Source organism: Lithobates pipiens, unplaced genomic scaffold (assembly GCF_037356315.1).
Source record: "Lithobates pipiens isolate NorthernLeopardFrog02 unplaced genomic scaffold, aLitPip1_a1.2 Scaffold_1, whole genome shotgun sequence".
Classification (NCBI taxonomy): Eukaryota; Metazoa; Chordata; class Amphibia; order Anura; family Ranidae; genus Lithobates; species Lithobates pipiens.
This window is the reverse complement of record NW_027507685.1, coordinates 137,997,001-138,016,717: the sequence shown is the minus strand read 5'-3', so window position 1 is coordinate 138,016,717 and position 19,717 is coordinate 137,997,001. Positions and strand designations below refer to the sequence as shown.

The window sequence follows — 19,717 nt, the reverse complement described above, 5'->3', positions numbered from 1 at the left end:
GAACCCCTTTAAAAAAAGAAATCCTCCATTGAGTGGAGTGAGGGTGATATTTTGCCCTCTTTCCCCTAGTGGTGATCGCAGTATTCCGATGGTCTCCCTGTAATCCCGGCGTTGGCACCCTGTGCCGTCTCCCCCTCCCCGCTTTGATCACTTAATAATCCCTCTGGCAGCCGGGGTCTCTGGAAAGGCGCAGTGCCCAATAAACCCATCCATGTGCTTTTTCCATCCAGTGTAATCCATTCGTGATTAAAATTCCATCCGCCACCACCACCGCTTCCCCCGTCCCCTCTGGCGATCAATGCCAAAACTTGCTGCCAAACTTAAAGGGCAATGCCACCTTCTCCTCCTCAGATCACAGTGATACAAACGTTATACCTCCCCTTCTACTGTACGGGCTCTTCAACCATCAATTGGGTCCAATGACCAATCAAAATCTCCCAAACGCATCTATAAATTCCCTCCACATTTCAGTGGTCCCTCTAGATACCTCAAGAGTGTAGACTGGGGATCACCTGTACAAGGGTCGTCCTCCCAATCTCTTTATATTGCCTATAAAAGCAGAGCAACGCAACGCAACTGCCCATACACTGTACAGACTCCTTCAGATCTACCACCAGCTATGACCTGGAAAAGCCTGCCTGATTTGATAGTTCTGGCATCTAAAGGAGATTGTATAGTGTGTGGCCAGCTTCAGACTCGCTATACATGTGACCATACAATCTACTTTAGATATATCCAGGCAGACCCTTGTGCTACATTGTACAATCACCTTTATATCTACCAACAGCGATCTGATTGTATAGTGTGTGTGTGGCCAGGACGAGGGGGGGTAACAACCAGGATCAGGGGTAACCTCCAGGATCGGGGCTAACCATACAGTTCCAATCTGGCCAAATAAACAACTTTATATTAACCATAGCTGTGAAATGTGAGGATCACACTAATGTCATCAGGTCATTTGTATCCAATCCAAAGTAGATTGTATGGTGTGTGGTCCCCATTAGACATTCCTATTAATAAGTCTCCTTGTCACAGTGGCCGATCACACATGTTATGTAACACATCTGCCATACAATGATCACCAATAACCCTGGCCAGTGATTGGTCATCAGAAGAAGGTAACCCCTTGCAGTGGTAGAACCCCCTATGGAGCGGTCATGGTTCTCACCTCTAGGGGGGGCAGGTCAGGGTCCAGCTGGGTGAAACTGCTGAGCACCACAGGGCTGCTGTCCCCGGACACCTCCAGCCTCACCCCGTCCCATAGACTCCTCATCTTCCGGGAGGCATCGAACATCTTCTCCGGGGGGGTGCCCTTCTCATGGTGGGGCTCCAATAACATCAGAAGGATCATCGGGGAGTCCGATCAGATCAACATATCCAACGGGGGAGCGCCTCCTGTCACCCCTCCTAATGTCCTGTATATGGAGCGCTCCGGAGAGATGTATGGAGACTGTGCATACAATGTGTCTATGTCCGCCTCCGGGATCTCCGATCTTCTTCTATACTCACTTCTCCGCACACAGCAGACTAGCCATTCTCATTGGCATACAGGACACGCCCACCCACTGCCGCCTCTCTGCATGTCGTCACCCCTCCCATACAGAAGGAGAAGCGAATGTGAGAGGGCCCGAGAGAATGCTGGGAGTCGGATATAATTTACATGACCACGCCCAGGGGCTGTACGGGGCGGGGATCGCTGGATGATGGGAGCTGTACTAGTGCTGGTGTCTCCTGCTGGGGCTCCACTGCAGCTATAAAGTAATGTGTCCAAATACAATGTACACATAATAGTAATAGACAACTTCTACTATCAAATAATAATAAAAAATTTACACCTTCTAATATAAAAAATATACTACTAAAAAAATTGTACACAAATGGTTATTTTCTAATATGAAAATATAATAATATTAAAAGTCTATACTTTTTAATATAAAAATATCATAAAATAAAACGTGCACCTAGTGTAACAATATAATAATATAAAATGTACGTCTAATATAAAAATACAATAATATAAAATGTACACTTTCTAATATAAAAATATAATATAAAACGCACACCTTCTAATATAAAAATATAATAATATAAAATGTATATCTTCTAATATGAAAATATAATTCTATTAAAAGTCTATATATTTTAATATAAAAATATCATAAAATAAAACGTGCACCTCCTAGTGTAACAATATAATAATATAAAATGTGCACTAAGTATGAAAATATAATATAAAATGTGCACCTTCTAATATAAAAATACAATAATATAAAGTGTACATCTTCTGATTTAAAAAAATAATAATAATATAAAATGTACACTTTCTAATGTAAAAATATAATATAAAAGGTGCACCTTCTAATATGAAAATATAATAATATAAAATGTATATCTTCTAATATAAAAATATAATAATATTAAAAGTCTATACATTTTAATATAAAAATATAATAATATAAAATGTGCCCCTAGTATAAAAAATATCATAAAATGTGCACCTAGTGTAACAATATAATAATATAAAATGTACACTTTCTAATATAAAAATATAATAATATAAAACGTGCACCTTCTAATATAACTATATAATAATATAAAGTGTACATCTTCTAATGTAAAAATACAACAATATAAAATGTACACTTTCTAATATAAAAATATAAAATGTTCACATTCTAATATAAAAATATAATATAAAATGTGCACCTTTTAATATTAAAAAATGTACACCTTCTGATATAAAAATGGAAGAATGTAAAATGTGCACCTTCTAATATAAATATATACTATAAAATGTGGAAGAGATGTGTTTCTGGTTTCCAATTCAAAATCAAAATGCAGCTTCATCAGCGCCCATCAAATGCAGCCTCCCCAGCGCCCATCAAATGCAGCCTCACCAGCGCCCATCAATGCAGCCTTACCAGCGCTCATCAAATTCAGCCTCACCAGCACCCATCAAATGCAGCCTCACCAGTGCCCATCAATGCAGCCTTACCAGCGCTCATCAAATTCAGCCTCACCAGCACCCATCAAATGCAGCCTCACCAGCGCCCATCAATGCAGCCTTACCAGCGCTCATCAAATTCAGCCTCACCAGCATCCATCAAATGCAGCCTCACCAGCGCCCATCAATGCAGCCTTACCAACGGCCATCAATGCAGCCTTACCAGCGGCCATCAAATGCAGCTTCACCAGCACCCATCAATGCAGCCTTACCAGCGGCCATCAAATGCAGCTTCACCAGCACCCATCAAATGCAGCCTCACCAGTGTCCATCAAATGCAGCCTCACCAGCGCCCATAAATGTAGCCTCACCAGCATCCATTAATGCAGCTTCACCAGCACCCATCAAATGCAGCCTCACCAGTGTCCATCAAATGCAGCCTCACCAGCGCCCATAAATGTAGCCTCACCAGCACCCGTTAATGCAGCCTCACCAGCACCCATCAATGCAGCATGCCAGTGCCCATCAACGAATGTTTGCTTGCTTCCATTCATTCGGGACACAGACACAGTCCTCCACAGTGGCTGCGCCTCTGACACTATGTGTGAACGGAGCAGCAGCTGCCTGCTGATGCTGAGACTTAGTTGCGTGCTGCAGAAGGAAGAGAGTAAGAAGACCAGTGGCTGGGCATCCTAGGCAGCAGGTCGCCCAGGTCTAGTTTGCCTAGTGGTAGCACTGGCCTTGGTTGGGAAGCTGCAAGGAGTCACAGCTAGCTGCCCACAGTCAACATACCTGCACCAGGGACAGAAAAAACGGTTTGGCTGAGGACAGCTCTGGATCCCTGGACAAATAAGTGTCTGTTTATTAAAAGTCAGCAGCTACAGTATTTGTACAGTAGCTGCTGACTTTTCATTTTTGCAGTATTGACTGACGTTCCTCTTTTTTTTATTTTTTATTAAGATCCCTTTCACACCAGGGCGTTTTGCAGGCGCTATAGCGTTAGAAATAGCGCCTGCAATCCGCCCTAAAGAAGCTGCACCATTGTGTGCAGTGTGAAAGCCCTGAGGGCTTTCACACTACAGCGGTGCGCTGGCAGGACATCAGAAAAAAGTCCTGCCAGCAGCTTCTTTGGAGCGGTGAAGGAGCGGTGTGTTTACCACTCCTCCACCGCTGCTCCCCATTGAAATCAATGGGGCAGCGCTGTAATGCCGCCGGCAAAACGCCGCTATTACAGCGTATTGCTGGCGATTTTAACCCTTTCGCGGCCGCTAGCGGGGGTAAAAGCGCCCCGCTAGCGGCCAAAATGCGCTGCAAATCCGCCGACGCTATCAGCGGTGTGGTGTGAAAGGGGTCTAAAAAGAAAAACGCTCCTCTTTAAAGTAGATTTTTTGAATAGAGTAAGGGGGTGTTATAACCCCTGTCAGTTTTTTTTGCCATCGTATTTCCTTTCACTGTCCTGTAGCCACAACAGATAGTAGTCGCCAGAACTAGTTTCCCCATTGGAGGATTTCCCCTCTATTCCTTTTTCCGATGACAACTCAAAATGTAAGATTTGCTTTCTCTCTCAGGGACAAAAGTAAACAGGACAAATGGGTTAAAGAAACGGCAATAAAACCAGACAGGGGTTCTGTTCCCTCTTCACTCTTTTCAAAAATGTAAAAAAAAAAGTCTTGCCTTTAGTTGTACTTTAATAAATCAGAGGCAGTGTAAACCCCTGACCATGTGTCGTCCATATGTCTGTGATGAATTTAGAGGCGATTCTGCAGCTTATTAGCTCTGCGGAGCTGTAAATGTAAAGAAAGCAATGGCAGAAAAGTAAACAGCACATCTATGCAGCATGCGGTCTAATGCAACTAGTCAGCTTAGTGGGCCAGTCCCCCATCCCAGTGTGGGGTGACAGCTTTGTATTGTTACAGTTGTTATTACCTCCAGCAGATTTGCACTTTGTCCCCTAAACCAATCAGAGCCAACCCTAAGCCCTTGTACACACAGTCGGACATTCCGACGGAAAATGTCAGATTGGACCGTGTTGTCGCATAATCCGACTGTGTGTGGGCTACATCGGACTGTTTCCGTCGGAATATCTGACGAACAAAGTTTTAGAGCTGGGCTATAAAACTTTCCGACAACATGATCTGATCGGACTTTGTCCGATTATGTGTAGAGAATTCCGATCGGACAAAGTGCCACGCATGCTCAGATCAAATAGATCCTAGACCAAAGCTATTGGCTACTAGCCTGAACGTAGTCCCGTCGTAACGAAATAACGTCGTCACGTTACGTACGATCGGATTTTCCGACAACTTTGTCCGACCGTGTGTATGCAACACAAGTTTCGGACAAAATCCGTCGGACAAAATCTGACAGATTTTGTTGTCGGAATGTCCGACCGTGTGTACTGTTAGACTTTTATAAAGAGTGCCCTGCACTGCGAGGATGAGTGAAATGGAGAGTCTTCATTTCTTCCACTTAGATCACCTAGGCCAAAAGTCTCCGAACTTTCTAAACAAAGGGCCAATTTACTTCAGACTTTAGGGGGACCGGATTATGGCCAGTTGGAGTAGAAAATGTCCTGGCATAAGCGGGAGTAAACAATGTCCCATCTTGGTATTAGGGGTTTTATTAATGCCCCATTGTTGGTGTCAGTGGAAGGAATAATGCCCCATTGTTGATGTCAGTGGAAGGAATAGTGCCCCATTGTTAGTGTCCCCGGAAGGGAGAGTGTCCCATTGTTGGTGTCAGCGGGAGAAAAAATCCCCCATTGTTGGCATCACTGGGAGGAATAGTGTCCCATCATTGATGTCATTGGGAGGAATAGAGCCCCATGGTTGGTGTCAGTGGGAGGAATAGTATCCCATCGTTGGTGTCAGTGGGAGGAATAGTATCCCATCGTTGGTGTCAGTGGGAGGAATAGTATCCCATCGTTGGTGTCAGTGGGAGGAATAGTATCCCATCGTTGGTGTCAGTGGGAGGAATAGTATCCCATCGTTGGTGTCAGAGGGGGGAGGCAGAGAAGCGCAACTTCCCTTTTAGGGTGAAGTTCCGCTTTAACAGTCCAAGAATCCATCTCTGACTTCAGCCGGGCCTGTTCTTGGCTGGTCTTTGGGCCGAGGACACCGCTGTCTTGGCTGTGGGAAGCCTGCTGTTTCCAAGCCGGTTCTCCACTACGCATGCGTGAGATATACTGTGCTTGAAGACCGGTCCTGCAGCCTTCTGGGACATGTGATGTGTCCTAGGAGTTTACTAATGGGAGAGGGGCGAACTCCGCTATTCTCACTGCCTAGACAAGAAGAGTAGAAGTCTACCTGTCCCAAGTTTACGATGATGGCAGAGGAGGGGAAGGAGGAGAAGGATGGCCGTAACTTCCACTTGTTTGTGAAGTTCTGCTTTACCTATCCATCGAAAACCATTTGTGTGTGTGTGGCATATCGGTTGAATGGGTTGTCAGCTAAAGATTGATTATCCCTAAAAGAAATGATCGATCAAAAAAGAAATTGATCATTGATTAATGCATGCATGGCCACCATTAGGCCATGTTAGATATCAGCAGTCACTGTACACATGGATTTCCGGTATACCGATCTTCCCATGGTGTTCCTAAGTGAGACCATATGTGCTTGGAGTGTACAACACACATCTTTAATTTCGTGTCACACATATGTTACCCAACATTACATTGTGTACAGAGTTCACCGCTTACAGCCCATGTTCCCAACTACGGGGCCAATAAAACTCGGCAGGTTGAAGGGTCAATAAACTCTTAATAAGCCATTCAGCAATCCAGACCGAAGTCACAAGACCAAGCCAAGCAAAATATGCTGAATGATTTCAGTTTTGAACTCTTATTTCCTCAATATTTCCAAGAAATGCTGAGCTTTCACTCTGCGGTGTTCCGCTGCGGAATGTGGACAAAACAGGAAGTTCCTGGGAAGGGAGCCCACTCTGCAGCCAATCAGCAGTCAGAGATTTTCCGGGTCATCATCATTTTCTCCAGCGCTGCAACTTTTCAGGAACATTGTAAACAGCAATGTGTGCAGATGGATGAGCCACAAAATATTTATTCCGAATGGAGAGGTGACAGGGGTCAACGTACCAGCCAGTACATTTACCGATAGATGATTGCGTCCTGGTCATGTGATTTATCGAGAACTGGGGTCAACATTTAAAGCGGTGTTTCGGCCATAATTTTTTCTTTTTTTTTGAGTTCAGTATTACAACCAATATTCATATAGCAATCGTTCCCGTTCTATATTGTAATCATATTTAGAACTTATTTAATATCTTGTCCCTGCTGTTGTGGCCGTGCACGTGCCTGCTATAGCTGTAAAACGGATCGACGTACAGCTACGGTCGATTTTGTAGGAAAGAGCCAACCTGCCACAGTATAATGACGGCGGCTGGTCAGCAAGTGGTTAATTGGCCGACTGTGTGGCAAATGAGGTTCAATGTTAAAAAATTTAAAGTCATGTACTTGGGGGTAGATTTCTTTAAAAAGGCCTGGATTCTTTCCTAAATGTACACAATATAACTGGGTACTAACATTTATAGGTAAAGTTGATCTATGGAATATCAGATTGCCTCTCGGGCACTTGTGTGATCTAGAGACTCCCGCCAGACAGAGCAGTCGGGCCCTGAACCTCCACTTTATCAGCACCTGAAATTCCAAAAAATAGCGCAGGAACCTTTTTTTTTTTCAAATTAGTGCGACACTACACTACCCAAGGTTACAGTAGGACCAACCAGTGACCCAATGGGAGACACCACCATGATATGCCATGTTCAAGATTTTATACATGTGAGATGGTAATGTTCTGAATAAACCTGTTGTGCTTCATACTACACTTACTGGGTGCCATTTTTATCTTCTGGTGAGTTTTTAAAAGCCCTGCATGCTGCATTTTTGGTGCACCTCCCTATTGAAATGAATGGAAAACACATCAAAAACGCACCCACTGTACGTTTTTGCCACTTTTTTTTTGGAGTCACAAGTCACATGTCCAAACGCATTGAAAATGTGCCAAAATATGGCGTTTTTAAAAATCGCACACCGTGTTTTTAATTGCACCAGTGTGAAAAGGCCTCCAGTGCTGCTGTGCAGAGGAATGCAAAATTCTGCTATCAAGACATGGTCAGGCTGCATTTCATAATTCCGCCATGCCTTGGTTTCGAAGATCCTGCCTCGGGTGACACAGAAGAACAGAGCACTGCAGTTTACTGTGGTTGTAAATACCAAAATTGCTGGATTAATGTGTAAACCTGCGATAATTGCAGCATTGGGCAGGCAGGTTTACAGCTACAATAACCCTCCAGGCAACAGGAAAATCATTCTATAAACTACCAATGCTGCATAGAAAAGTCTGCAACTGTGCTAAAGTTCTTCTATTATAGGAAGCCTCCTATGAAATATATTCATTGCTAAATTGCCTTTTTTTTTTTTTTTGAACTTCAGTTCCTCAATGCGCAGAATTGACAAAAAAACAAAGCAATGGTGGTGGGGAGCGCCATGATGAGTGATGGCGAGGAGAAGCGGTCCTGCTAATCAGTGACTTGTACGTCAGTCAGGTCCTTTGAGAGGGTCCTATGTAAACAAGGCTGAGGTCTACATGCTGGAGAGCGCACAATGAAACCAAACACAATAGAAGCTAATCGCGGATTGAAGTAGTCCTAGCGGACTCCACCTCCAGCTTAATTGCCTCCTTATTGTCAGGATTACAGAGCAAAACAGCTGGAAGGGAACTGCTTACATAAACTCTCAGCCTGGATCTGCGGGTTTGGGAAGTTTGTTGTTTTTGTAGAAGTTCATGTCTAAAGCACGGGGCCAAATCTGTACAATTCGGGCATCGGGACAGCAGAAAACTCCTATGTTACATAGTTACTAACATTTGAAAATCCTTTGGAGTGACACCTTAAAAAATAAAAAATAAATGTGGTGTGCACAGCGCGCCATCTGCAGAGGGTATGTGGGCATGACCAAAATGTTGGCACAGTCACAAATGTGGAAATCATCTCACAATGTTTGGCTTGTAGTATGGCTAAGTTAGGGCCTGAGGGTATGCTGCAGAGGAAATTAGAAATAAAGTAAGCCCCATCATGTTCACAGCTCACCGTCACCCTTGAACCCCTTGTCCACAGCATACCGTCACCCTTGAACCCCTTGTCCACAGCATACCGTCACCCTTGAACCCCTTGTCCACAGCATACCGTCACCCTTGAACCCCTTGTCCACAGCATACCGTCACCCTTGAACCCCTTGTCTACAGCTCACTGTCACCCTTGAATCCCTTGTCCACAGCTCACCGTCACCCTTGAACTCCTTGTCCACAGCTCACTGTCACCCTTGAACCCCATGTTCACAGCTCACCATCACCCTTGAACCCCTTGTCTACAGCTCACATCACCCTTGAGTCCCATGTCCACAGCTCACCATCACTCTTGAACCCCTTGTCCACAGCTCACATCACTCTTGAACCCCTTGTCCACAGCTCACATCACTCTTGAACCCCTTGTCCACAGCTCACCTGCATACAACTTGCCTGTACCACTTTTACAAAGCTCACCTGCACCCCACCTCTACAGTTCAACTGCACCCCTGAATCCTTTGTCCACATTCCTGAATACCCTTGCTCCTTGCAATCTCCTCAACTTCTGGCCTCATCTCCACCATCAGCTGAATAGGGCATTAACACGGTCTGTTTAAATGAATAGAAAGGAAAAAAAGGATGGAGATAGACAAAGCTGGCAGACCCTGCCAATACTGCTTGGGGGGAATAGCAATCATGACAGGCTTCCTAATCTGTCCAAATCGATTTTACCCTCCACAGCAGCTGGGTGGAGGATTCAGAGTGGCATCAGAAATAAGGTCACTCTTGTAGGCCAGATTGGATGACTGTCATCTCCTGTTTTATTAGCTCTAACCAAATTCATGAGCCTGAATGTGCCTACTGGGCCATTGGATTGTCCATGCTACTCTATTTGAGTGAGTGACAACCGGGCAAGGAAATTAAACCTGTTGCTAAGTTCTACAAATGTCTTGACTATGACCAACAATTTGCTTATTGTTGACACATCTGATGCCCCCACATGTGATGACATCTGATGCCCCAACAGGTTTAATGATGTGACCAAACCACCACCACCCTACAATTGCCTTCCCTTAGGTGCCCTGATGTTCAGCCACTGGAGCAAAGAAGCCCGTATGTGCTAAAAGTATCTCTGAAAGCACAATCAAAATTATTGGGCTGTCTTACCATAATGTACTTCAACATGCGCAAATGCGTTCCTTAACACATGCATAGGTGTAAATGGCCCCTAAAGGAAACCTGTAGTGAGAAAACATTAAGGCTGCCATTTTCAAATCTCATTAAAAATTAAATGAGGGTCATAATAACCCTGAGTACACCAAATAGCTGACACAAAGGCCTAACGCAGGTTACAATATCCGTTCTTAACTCTTCACAATAATGCCATCAGGTTTCCTTTTTCTAGGGCAGAACTATACAAAAAAAATAATGATTGAGATTGAATTAGTAGACTCATGGCACTGACAATGGCGTTGTGTTTGGGAGAAATGACCAGTCAATAAATGGGTCAAGATTGACCAAAAAGAAACACTCAATTGTAGTCCACAAAAAGCACCATTATCTAGAAAAATACACAAGGAGCTCTGTATTATCCTCCAATCAATGAAAATCTATTGGAAATCTACACTTTCCCCAATCCCAATGTAATAATAGTACAATTCATTAATTATGTAATATTACATTAATTCAGTAAATGTACTCCAGAGAAACAAAGCATATTGGTTGAATGGATATTAGATTTTGACTGGGTCCAGCTTGAAGTGAACCTGTATTCTGAATATCAAAATATAAATCTACGCTTACGTTATAAAAAAGGAATGATTATGTGTCTGCTCTACCTTGGCTGTAACCCCCTCTTTCTGCCCCCAACCCATTTTCAAAACAATGACTTTCTAAAAGTCGGTATTTGCATAAAGTTTGGGATACCTCTACGCCTATCAGCCTTCTTTTTTTTGTAGAAAACTTTAGCATTTATGTTTATGTTCCACAAGTTTTGATATTAATTTAGTGTTGTAGATGCTCCTTCTAGCAGCTATCCTTCATGCAGTACAACCTGCCTGTTAATTGTCTGATGGGATAAGGGCCATTAGACAAAGAATGAGGTTGTTGTTTTAGGTCAGTATCGACTGACTTAGCATTGAGAGAAAGGAACAGTAAAACCATCAAAACAACAGCAGGGGAGGAAGGAGACATCACAAGGACCCCATGAGGGTCAGGTGACCTATAGCTACTGTGACCTAGTAGATACTTCTGTGCTAGCAGCTGGAATGTAAGCTGATTGATGGAAGTGGATCAAGTATGGAATCAAGGTTCCGGAAAATCTTGCACTTTCCAAGCCAGCAAGTTTGCAATCCCCTTTTGGCCATGGACTGGACCCCATAGCAGCCACTTGGACATTCAAACTAAAAATGATTGTATGTTTATTGTCTACACCATAATTATACATATTTCCCTTCACATCTTCCCTGGGGGCACAACAGGAAATCAAAGAAAATCTCCCCAAGGTGAGAGGAAACTCCCCTCTTAAGCTGACCATATAGACTTCTTTTGTTCAACCTTAGCAGATTCCACCATCCAAGCCAATTTGGTGTTGGAGACCACGATGGACTAACTGGATTGGTCACTGGTCCTGGGTGGGTATCCGTGTGGGCAAAAAGGAAGGAATGCCTTCTGGTGGATAGTGTCCAGTGATGGATGGTGGCGAGGCGATGGGCCCTCTTGGGAAATGGGCTGCTACCTTTTCTGTGTAAGCTTAGCATGTAGACTTGGATAAAAAGAAATGAGCGCCCGTTGTCCAGAAAAATGCAACTTCTATGGCTCATAGACATTTATTAAAAAGCAGCAACATGTACGTCATGCCAAATGTGTTTTGTGGAATAGACCCCCCTTATTCAGTGCTGTTGCTGCATACTATTTGATGGGAACAATTCACATGAATGCATTGATCAGTAATCATGGTTCAACTTCTTGTTTTTACAGCCCCACAATCTACCGTCTGAAAGAGACCTAACAGCATAGATGGGCGATTCAGCAATGCTTTAAGAAAACCTGTCTGCGTATGAGTGGATAGAGGTGCTGTTTGCCTGACAATTTTTCAACAGACTCCTTTAACTTTTATTAAATGTAACAGCAAGAATTGGCAAAAATATAAGCAGCATAAGACTTAGCAAGTTTTGGTCAGTCGCCGCTATTAAAAATGGTGTCCCCATTGGAAGATTACCCCATACCTCTTGTACTGGTGACAACTAAAATTTAGAATTTTCTATAATTTCCTGTCCCAATGACAATGGTCACCAGGGAAAATAGATAAGATGAATCTTCTCATTCTCCGCAGGATTACAGACTGCAAAAACAAAAGGTGCTAACCCTTCTCACTCTATTAAAAATGAAAAATGTTTTTCCTGTGTGGATCATGGGGATTATGTCATTGAACAAACAAGGTGCACGTGAGTTTTTAAACAGTTTACAAAGTAAATGCATTTATTGTTATCCACATCACAATAAACAATGTGTGCTAATGCCTCCAAGTGATTGGATGAGCCAGGTCATTAAATAAATTGCGACTAAGTGAGGTGACAATCTACAGAATTCCTGGAGTAGAATGGAGGTGATTCATGCACCTTGTGTCAGCCAGGTTCCAATTTCAGGCTTGAACATGAGTGGAGGAGCAGATCCAGACTCATGTTTCATGGATGAACATGGTGTCCTGGAGACACAACCAACGGGATGAACACTCCTACAATGAACAAAGTGCCAACACACCCGTATTGTTGTGTACACCATGAATCTTATTACTGTAAAGACAATCTGTACTGTTCTTAGACACGTGTATATAGTCTTCTCAAGGAGAACGTGTATATGGTCTTCTCAAGGAGAACGTGTATATGGTCTTCTCAAGGAGAACGTGTATATGGTCTTCTCAAGGAGAACGTGCATATGGTCCTCTCAAGGAGAACGTGCATATGGTCCTCTCAAGGAGAACGTGTATATGGTCTTCTCAAGGAGAACGTGCATATGGTCTTCTCAAGGAGAACTCATGATTGGCCTTATGTGCGAATAAGAATTCCATCTGAAAGTAATCTGAAGCCATTTAGTTTTAAACAGAGGAGAGGAAGATTAAAGCTCCATTCTCTGTTCACTATTGAGGAGAATTCCCAACATTTCCTGCCCTGAAGTCCAGTGCCGAGACAAGGTTATCTAGTGCCCAGTGCGAAGATGCCAAACAGCGACCCCCACCCCTCAAAATGTATGAGCTTCATGTGTAAACAAAAATCCCCTCCCTCCCCTCCCAAAAAAATCTTCACACTTACCCCCTAAGCGTAAATTCCCATTGAAAGCCAAAATTCTCCCCAAACAAAATCCCCCTTTTCCAGTACAACTCCCCCCCCCCAGCTCAAATCCCCTCCCTACCCAAATGCACCCTCCTAGCACAAATCATCTAACCCTCAAATTTTCCCTCTGAGCCTAAATCCCCCCTCCAAAAATAAATCAGGCACTAATCTTCACACTTACCCCCTAAGCATAAATTCCCTTAGCAAGCCAAAATTCTCCATAAACAAAAAATCCCCCTTTTCCAGTACAAATCCCCCCTCCCAGCTCAATTCCTCTCCCTCCCAAAATCCCCACTCCTAGTACAAATCCTCTACCCCTCAAATTTTCCCTCTGAGCCCAAATCCTCTTCACCCCCCCTCCAAAAATTTCAAGCACTGATCTTCACACTTACCCCCTAAGCATAAAGTCCCCATTAGAGACCCTTCCTTACTTCAGAGTCCTCTTTAGAGCGCCTTCCTTAAATCAGAGTCTTTTTTAGAGCCCCCATTATATGAGTCCCTATCAGAGACCCTCCTACATCAGAGTCCACCTTAGGAGTCACCCTCTCATCAGGGTGCCCATCAGAGCCTCCTTTACATCAGAGTCCAACCTTCTATTTCGGTCCCCATCAGAAGGCTCCTACCTCAGAGTCTGCCTTATGTGTCCCCTCTTACACCAAGGTCCCCATCAGAGCCTCCCTAATATCAGAGTTCACCTTAGGAGTCCCCCTTCCATCAGGGTCCCTATCAGAGACCCCCTTAAAGCAGAGCTCACCTTAGGAGTCCCCCTTTTCATCAGGATCTCCATCAGAGCCTCCCCAATATCAGAGTCCACCTTAGGAGTCCCCTTTCCATCAGGATCTCCATCAGAGGCTCCCTTACATCCGAGTTTACCTTAGAAGTTCCCCCTTATAATCAGCGTCTCCATCAGAGCCTCTCTAATTTCAGAGTTTACCTTGGAAGTCCTCCATTCCATCAAGGTCCCCATAAGAGGCTCCTCTACATCATAGTCCACCTTAGGAGTCCCTCCTTAGATCAGGGTCACCATCGGAACCCCCGTTACATCAGAGTCTGCCTTAGGAGCCCCTAATACACCGGAGTACACATTTCAGCCCCCTTTACATCAGAGTCCCTCCAGTCAAAGTCAGCCAAGGTTAAAAAAGGGCACATAAACTATAGTGAAGTAGAACAATAGGCAAAAAGGTTTTCTTAATTTTGGATAGAGTAAAGGAAGGTTATAACGTTTGTCAGTTCTTTTTATTTTTTTGCCATCTGTGTCCCATTGGGGAGATTTCCCTTCACTAGCTGTCCACTAGCCAATCAGGAAGTGATATGAAATCACTCCAAAGAGAGGGAATCCCTGGATGGGTCACTAGGTAACAATCGAAAATTTGGGATTTTCTTTTAGTTGCACTTTCGATGATAACTGTAAACAGGGCAAATAGTGAGGGTAAATCTCCCTAACAGGAACACAGACAGCAATAAAAACCTGACAGGGGTTCTAATCCTTCTCCACTCCATCCAATATTAAAAAATAAAAAAGTTTTGCCTTTAGTTACACATTAAGTAAATGGAGAAGATACGTGGTTATGACAACATGCACACCTATACCCTATCTGTTTTATAGCTTGTTTCATAGTGTGCTAGCATATCACCATAGCAGACAGTACACAGTTACAGTACAATAAAATCCCTGTGCATTATCACAGCATGGCTCAATATTTGTCCAGGCACTTCCACAAACCATGTGTAATCTTAGGCACTGAGTCATGTGCCATCTCACTGGTCGGGGCATTCCTTGCTGCCTATCACCACTAGGTGGGCTGCATACAGCTCTCCCCTTTCCTGGCAGGGGCTGCCCCTGGTCTACATTGCTATCATAAGTAGTTTGATATCAGAGCCTGAGTAAACACATTTACAGGAACTTCTCCAGAGCCTGCCAGAGGAGTAAAGCGGCTTTATCTTCCGATTAACCGACTGTGCCAGTTAACCATCTGCTCACCGAGGAAGGCACTGCCATACTGCACTGTGCACATTTTAAAGCTGAACTCTGGGGACACAAACATTTTCATCAAAATAAATTCCTCAATAGCCACAAAGGATACAAATACACTTTGTACACACCAGATGCTTTTGTAAACCCAGATATTACCTTGTAATGTAGCAGAGACAGCATCACTGTGCTGTACAGAGCTGTAGGAGGAACCCAGCAGGCTCCACCCACTACAAGCTGCCTGTAGAAATCCACAGGAGGGGCGGAGACAAGACCAGTCACTCTGCACAAGGAGAGAGAGCAGCAGTGAGCGGTCTTTATTACAGGAAGCTCCTACACAGAGGAAAAGTCTCACACTGGAATACTGCACAGATCTGGAAGAAATACACCAACTCCTTCTAGTTTCAATAAAGAATACAGATGACTCACATGTATTTAGGCTATACTTATACGATTAATGCGTTTTTGTGGCGCGTTTTCCAGTGTGTTTTGCATTTTTTTACGTGCATTTTTCATGCGTTTTATTGTGTTTTTCAAAGTGCGTTTTTTCAATTTCATTGAAGTCTTTGGAGCCAAAAACAGGTGGTGCTGTGTTTAAAAATGTTCCTGCACCTTTCCAAAAAAACCCTTTACAGGAAACTTCATAGATGTGAATGGGACCCATAGGAAATGAGGTTAAATGGATTGTAGTGCGTTTTTGTGTATCTGCAAACACTAGAAAACACACGGATGTGAACCTAGCCTTGGACAGGGATTATCTCAGAGATCAGCTTTAACAGGTTTGTAAAAATGGTTGATATACAGTTTCATTCTGTAACCTCATCTGGCATTGTTAAACTGGCCATACACTAGGAGATTTTCGAACAATCGTTTGTAGTAAAATTCTCAGTACATTCGATGACTTGACAGATGTTGTTTGAAGGTACTTCAAAATCTGAGTTTATTTTTTACCACTGGTGGCCGCTCATGCAGGGCGCAGAGGGGCAGCCCCCCTAAGCCATGCGCCCGGCCCCTATTCTACATGCAGGCGCCGGACACGTGGATTCCAATTTTTTCAGAAGCACGTGAATAGAGCCTGAGGCTCTAATTGGCTGCAAAAAGGGTGGGCTCGGGGCGCAGAGCAATGCGCCCTTAGCCCACCTAGTTATGTGACATTAGTGAATTAATATTTGCTAATGTCTCCCTGTTTCTTCTCACGGCAAATCAGGAACCGGGTCCTGAGACCCAATCAGACCGGGAGTCCTAAGCCCCGATTGGCCACGAGTTCTAAGTCTTGATTGGCTGGGAGCAGAAGCGGCCGCCAGGACTCGGGAGGAGACACAGGGGGGAAGCGGTCAAAGCCGCAACCTGGATAGTGTAAGTGGGCTCCTGGTGGGCAACGGGCGAGTGAATCGGTTATCGAGCGATGGAGGGTGGGGGAAATTGGCGATTGATCAAACAAGCAAGCACCGGGGGGGGGGGTTCTAGGTGGTTGGTCGGATGACTGTTTGGCCGCCCCCCCCCCCCCCCCAAAGAAAATTGAGCACCAGTCGCCCCATGTTTAACCCTTGATTTTACAAAAAACACATTCACGCAAGCGGTGCCCTGTGAAGAGCAAAAGACAGTGGAGCACTTTTCAGAGAGAATTTAACAGACAGCAGGGAGGCAGTATGTCTCCTCCTCGCTGTCTGATTTAACCCTATAAATGCTGCACTACCGCACCACAATCCCGTGCATTGCATTAATCACATTCGACGGCAGCAACGCCGGCCAAAAGTGACACGCTGTTTCATTTTCTCCTCGACTGCTACATGTCAGTCTTCAGGTGGGCGGTGGGGGACTAGTGTATGGGCAGCTTTAGCATAATGCCAAGAATAAATAAGGAGGATACTTGAGGATAGGAATATAAAATTGTGCTCTAACTGGCTTTTCTGCATTGGATTTTCCGGCAGTTCCCTGAAAGCCGGCTGCTGATTTCTAAATGAATAGCCAACGCCTGACTCTTGTTTAGGTGTTTAGGCTGCATTCACACCTGAGCGTAGCGTTTTCAAGCGGTTTTTGCAGCGTTTTTTACCGCGATTAACTGCCTTTTTTACCACGTTTTTTACCGCCATTTGCCGCGATTTTGTGCAGGGCAAAAGGTCACCAATGTTAAAAGAAGAAAAACACCCAAATCTGCTCAATTCGAGCGACAAAAAAAGGGTCCAGAACTTGTTTGAGGTTCAGGCGTTCGGCTTCAGGCGACATGTAGTGGAGATGTGAACCATCTCCATTGAGAATAATAGAATTTTTCCCCTCTAGAGTTTTGTAGCTTCAGGCTTCAAGCTACAAAACGCTCAGGTGTGAATGGGGTCTTAGAATAGAGTCTTGGTAATTACAGATCTTCACTCTATTTATCTTGATGTCCATCCCCAATTCTGAGTTGTCACCAGAACAGGACAACTGTCTTTCCCTTACATTGGAAATATACACTATATTACCAAAAGTATTGGGACACCTGCCTTTACACACACATGAACTTTAATGGAATCCCAGTCTTGGTCTGTAGGGTTCAATATTGAGTTGGCTCACCCTTTGCAGCTATAACAGCTTCAACTCTTCTGGGAAGGCTGTCCACAAGGTTTAGGAGTGTGTCTATGGGAAGGTTTGACCGTTCTTCTAGAAGCGCATTTGTGAGGTCAGTCACTGATGTGGACAAGGCCTGGGTCATAATTCTCAAATTCATCTCAAAGGTGTTCTATCGGGTTGAGATCAGTCAAGTTCCTCCACCCCAAACTCGCTCATCCATGTCTTTATGGACCTTGTTTGTGCATTGGTGTGCAGTCATGTTGGAACAGGAAGAAGCCATCCCCAAACTGTTCCCACAAAGTTGGGAGCATGAAATTGTCCAACATTTCTTGGTATGATGATACCCTAAGCCCTTGTACACACGGTCGGAGATTCCGACGGAATGTGTCCTATCGGACCGTTTTGACGGATATTCCGACTGTGGGTGGTCTCCATCGGACTGTTTCCATCGGAATATCCGACGGATCAACTTTTCCAACTTGCCGGTAAAATTTTCCACCAAAATGCTCCGATCGGACATACTCCGATCATGTGTAGCCTACTCCGATCGGACAAAGTGCCACGCATGCTCAGATCAAATTCCTAGACCAAAGCTATTGGCTACTAGCCTGAACGTAGTTCCGTCGTAACGAAATATAGTCATCACGTTACGTACAGTCGGCTTTTCCGACAACTTAGTCTGACCGTGTGTATGCAACATCACTTCCGGACATCTTCTGGAATTACTCCGACGGATTTGGTTGTCGGAATCTCCGACCGTGTGTACAAGGGCTCAGAGTTCCATTCACTGGAACACAACTCCTGAAAAACAACCCCACACCAGTTCACAAAGCAAGGTTCATAAAGACATGGATGAGTGAGTTTGGGTTGGAGAAACTTGACTGGCCTGCACAGAGTCCTGACCTCAACCTGATGGAACACCTTATGGATGAATTGGAGACTGTGAGCCAGGCCTTCTTGTCCACATCAGTGCTTGACCTCACAAATGCGCTTCTGGAAGAATGGTCAAACATAGACACACTCCTAAACCTTGTGGACAGTCTTCCCAGAAGAGTTGAAGCTGTTATAGCTGCTTCGGACAAAGACTGGGAAGCCATTAAAGTCCATGTGTGTGTAAAAGCAGGCGCCCCAATACTTTTGGTAATATAGTGTATCTTCTCCTGTTGTGTTAGCTGTTTGCCTGGAGTTCAGCTTTAACATTTCTTTTTTCGGGGATAAAATCTTGCCTTTCCATTAGATGGGAGTTCAGTAAAGCGACATATAGAATATAAACCCTGTCTAGGAATATTGTGTTACAGTGAGAATTCTCATCTGGTACTTTGATTAATCTAACAGCATGTTGGATGCTTGACAAGACGTCCCTGACTCCTAAACCCAAGCCAGTTATCCATTCTAATGTGGAAATTATGCCTTTTACATTACATCTAGTTAAAGGGCCATTACTGTAGATCTAACATTTTACAATTTGGTTTCTGTATCAGAATATTTATAGTAGAACTATAGGCAAAAAAAAATATTTTTCATTTTAGAGCAAGGGAGGGTTATAACCCGTCAGATTTGTTTTCGCCATCTGTGTGCCATTGGGGAGATTTCCCTACACTTCCTGTCCCATAGCCAAACAGGAAGTTAGAAGAAATCTGGGACAGGCAGGAGAGGCGGCTGCCCTGGGCACTGTGGTATCATGAGAGGTGGGGGGCAGTAGCCACAAGGAGTTTGGGGAGGAAGGGGGAATTTGGGAGGTGGCAGGGGGTATGAATTGTTCTAGGAGAGAAAATTTGGGGGAAGGGGAGTGCTAGAAGTTGTAATTTGGGGGGAGGGGGGGATTTGTGCTAGAAGAGGGGGA

At 44.2% G+C, this 19,717-nt stretch overlaps 1 protein-coding gene across 7 annotated transcripts in view; it reads right to left on the bottom strand.

The window, feature by feature from the left end:
• Window positions 1–19,717, bottom strand: part of RALGDS (ral guanine nucleotide dissociation stimulator) — a 240,723-nt gene that overhangs the window by 68,651 nt on the left and 152,355 nt on the right. For 4 of the 7 annotated variants that reach the window (XM_077477475.1, XM_077477484.1, XM_077477502.1 and 1 more), the window contains exon 1: window positions 1,169–1,535. The exons of the other annotated variants lie outside the window; for them this stretch is intronic. In XM_077477475.1, coding sequence (XP_077333601.1) covers window positions 1,169–1,351 — 183 coding nt within the window. In that variant the 5' untranslated portion in view covers window positions 1,352–1,535. Of the gene's footprint in view, window positions 1–1,168; window positions 1,536–19,717 lie in introns of those variants that run through there. 7 annotated transcript variants of the gene reach the window in all.